Source organism: Colletes latitarsis, chromosome 6 (genome assembly GCF_051014445.1).
Source record: "Colletes latitarsis isolate SP2378_abdomen chromosome 6, iyColLati1, whole genome shotgun sequence".
Taxonomy (NCBI): domain Eukaryota; kingdom Metazoa; phylum Arthropoda; class Insecta; order Hymenoptera; family Colletidae; genus Colletes; species Colletes latitarsis.
This window is the reverse complement of record NC_135139.1, coordinates 13282327-13285924: the sequence shown is the minus strand read 5'-3', so window position 1 is coordinate 13285924 and position 3598 is coordinate 13282327. Positions and strand designations below refer to the sequence as shown.

The window sequence follows — 3598 nt, the reverse complement described above, 5'->3', positions numbered from 1 at the left end:
TTTTTGTTTTTCAGTGTAGTGATCAGAAATCATGAAGTTGCTGAGTTAGTTGGACAAGCCGTGATTCTTCACAGGTTGAGATAACTGCGCTGGATCATTATAGGTAGCGTTATACATTATTTAATAGCACCCGTGACTAATCGTCATGAAATTTAGGATTGAAGGGAGGGAAAAAGGAATGGATATCAAATATAAAATTAAAAATTTTTTCATTACAATACAGTAAAGAATTTCACTTGAATTTCGAATACTTACAACTATTAATAACTAGCAACTATCGTTGTGGTAGTAAAATATATTAATTCTAAATATAAATTGGACTAACATTCTTAACTTGTATCAATCATAAAAGCTGTTTACATATATTACGAAATACTAAAAATCTGTTTCATACAAAAATTTATTAAAAGCTTATATGTTTCTGATTGTGTAAAGCAACCAGGTACAAAGTTCTATTACATAAATTTATTGGCAACTGTATAAAGATCTCTGAAATTTGGACGGATATTTTCTTAGACCAATATCAGTCTTCCCTTATAATATAAAAGTTCTACACTTTGAAAACTTTGAACTAATTGTACATTAATGACACTGAAGTATGGTACTTATGCGATTAGAATGTTGCTAGTATTAAATATTTATAAAATAAATAATAATAATCAAATTAAATATAACACACAATGGCGTTTTTGCTGGGTTAATTATTAGCTATTGTAAATAATACTCTTCATCTAGTTTTGTGCAGAAATATACAAAATAAAATATAGTAAATCCATCTATAAATACACTGTATCTTACTTTGGTGTCAATCAATGTACTATATGTCATGTAAATAGAGTTTTACGAGTGCTTATGGCCATAGTAATTCTATGTTTGGAGATTGCAATTTTTCAAATACTTTGTACATTGACAGAACAACTAACCAACAATATATCTGTAAAAACATATAAACATACATAAATGCATAGATAGAAAGATTTAATACAAAAGCAGTAATCGCGATCCACTCAATCATAACATTGTATCAACATTAAAGGTCGATACCGCTTGTGTCATTGACGCATATCGTCATGCCAAAAACGCTTTGTTTTAAAATTAGAAACAAATATTACATGAATAAATTAAGTAACGCATTTTTCGTCACACCACATAGAAAATCGATTTGTTCATCTGATTTGCATAGTTACATGTCTTTTATCACCTGTAAACTATAAACTATAAACTGTAAACTGTAAACTATATTCCATTTTGTACTACTTTCAAGATTTGATTGGATGTAAGTTTAACATAGATAAACAATTGAATTTGTTGCTTTATAAAAATCGAGTGTTATAACGTTGTTTCTAATTCTAAAACAAAGCATTTATTCAAAATTTTGCACACTTCTTCCCCCTTCTGACCTCTAGATTACCATAGAATATCCTGTATATACGAGATGAAAGGTTAGAAGTGCAAAAATAATAGCGATTAGGTTAGAATCAACCGTTTTCGAGCCTGTACTTATTGGAAATTAATCCGAGTCGTTAGTGGACACATATTCGATTGAACGACGTGTATTTATTCATCACTAGTGAACAAGACATATAAAAAAAATAAACGAAAACTGCACATAACAAAAAATAATTGCCATTGCAGAGTAGATTATAAGTGCTCAAAAATTTGGAAAGAGAGATACAAAAATAGTTAAAAATGCAAAAGGAACAACTTTCAATACCTGTTTCAAGAAAGAACATTTTACAATAGATGATGCAGACACAGTATCAAAATTATGATGTTGCTACGATGTTACAATCGGATGAATTGTGGCTACTGCTTTTAGATTATTGAATACTTACATTATATGACATCCAAAACCATATACACAATGCTGCAAACGTTGCATCAAGCTGAAAACAAAATATCATGAGATCAAAGATTAATGAATATTTTATAATAGAGCATTTGCAGAACAGCTAAGGACTTACATAGATATAGTAACCTCCTACGAGCCATAGTCCAAAAACCATTTGGAACAAACATGCAATAAACCATAATATAAGCCAAGGAAGTAGCCATCCTCGTATTCCCTCTTTTATTCCATACACCATTAATAATGCTGACATGGTTAAGAGAATAAAGTAGAATATGAAGAGACCTCCAAAAACTTGCATAGCTGGAAAATTATAAGTATAATATACGAATGCAATGATATTTATTTTTATTAATACGCATTACAACTTACATCCTCTGACATCAGCTTCAAATAGAGGATTATACAACTGCGTTGAATCTCCTCCACTTAATTGGTAACAGATTAGTGTAACATGTATTATACTAATTGCCTGAAATGTGAAAAGGTTGTATTAAAAAATAATCAAAGTGGGTACACAATAAATTACGCTAATACAGAAATACAGACAATTGTATAAAAAGCAATAGCTTTGGATCCTGCCCTAATATCATTTGTCCAAACAAATGGTGACCAACAGGACTTCAAAATTGCCATTTTTTTGTTAAAAGAAATATTTATATGCAACGAATTTTGTTTCACTTATCAATCCACTAAATACAAATGATCTAGTAATCTCCACCCACTTGTTGTTATTAGTTCATTGAGTCTGGGCGTCAACACGCACCAGGTCTACCAACCACGAACACTACAAACCAAAAATACCTACGTGCATTTGTTAATTTGTGTCCTGGTGTAATTTTTTATTCTAAGTTACATTATGTTCATTTGTATATAGTTTATAATATATAAGATCAATCTTATTAGAGAGTGGTAATATTAAATACCGTAGTTATGGACGAAAAAAACTTGTCCAGAAAGATGTATAATAATGAGGATACTTCATTTAGGGACTAATTGCGGGTAAAAGTATAATTAACGTAAATACTTTGCACAATGGGGTAAAAGAGATATTGTATGTATCAAGATGTCTTATGCACTATTAATTTATAGGCAACAATTCAATAATTCACAAGATATAGTTATCAATCTTTATTCACAGTTTACTTATAAGTCTCAAAGGAAATTAATTTTTTCCAGTTAATTTCCTTCTGTAATATCTTAGGACACCGGTCACTAATATTCGAGCTTTTTAACTGTTCAGAAAATATTTTTCAACTAGAAAACAGTTTCATGCATGCTTCTGTAGGCATATTCTTAATGACGCCGCGTTGAAGTTTAGATCCCCTCCACTTGGTAAGCGGGTCACGATGCCGGCTGTTTCAATTTACAGAGCGTCCATCTTAACTTCCAGAATTTATTCTATTGAAAGGCAATGAAAACGTGAACTTCCATGTTGGTAAAAAAAAAGATGAAATACGTTAAGTATATAAATGATTTAATTGTAGTATTGAGTTTAGTCATTAAGTGTTAGAAATGAATTTATTCACAGTGTAGTTATACATAGTATAATTGTAGTACAGTGTAACATGAAGCTTCTCGTAAAAATTATTTCTAATTGCTAATACCTTGTATAAAACAAAATTGCGACATAGATTTTTCAGTTATAAGTGACAAGTGTATTTCGTAAGAAAGTTTTAGTTTCATTTACTGATTATAAGTAGTACAAATTATATTCATTAATGAGTCGTCGAAATATAAAGTGAACAC

The 3598-nt window shown here is 30.0% G+C and overlaps 1 protein-coding gene across 1 annotated transcript; it reads right to left on the bottom strand.

The window, feature by feature from the left end:
* Positions 1-382: 382 nt before the first annotated feature.
* On the bottom strand, positions 383-2595 carry Pasi1 (septate junction component pasiflora 1). Its single transcript, XM_076766326.1, has 5 exons — positions 2399-2595; positions 2222-2321; positions 1965-2152; positions 1836-1886; positions 383-934 (listed from the first exon to the last, which is right to left on the bottom strand). Exons 1-5 carry the CDS (start codon positions 2483-2485, stop codon positions 851-853), a joined length of 510 nt encoding a protein of 169 aa, XP_076622441.1. The 5' UTR covers positions 2486-2595; the 3' UTR covers positions 383-850.
* Between the last annotated feature and the right edge of the window lie 1003 nt (positions 2596-3598).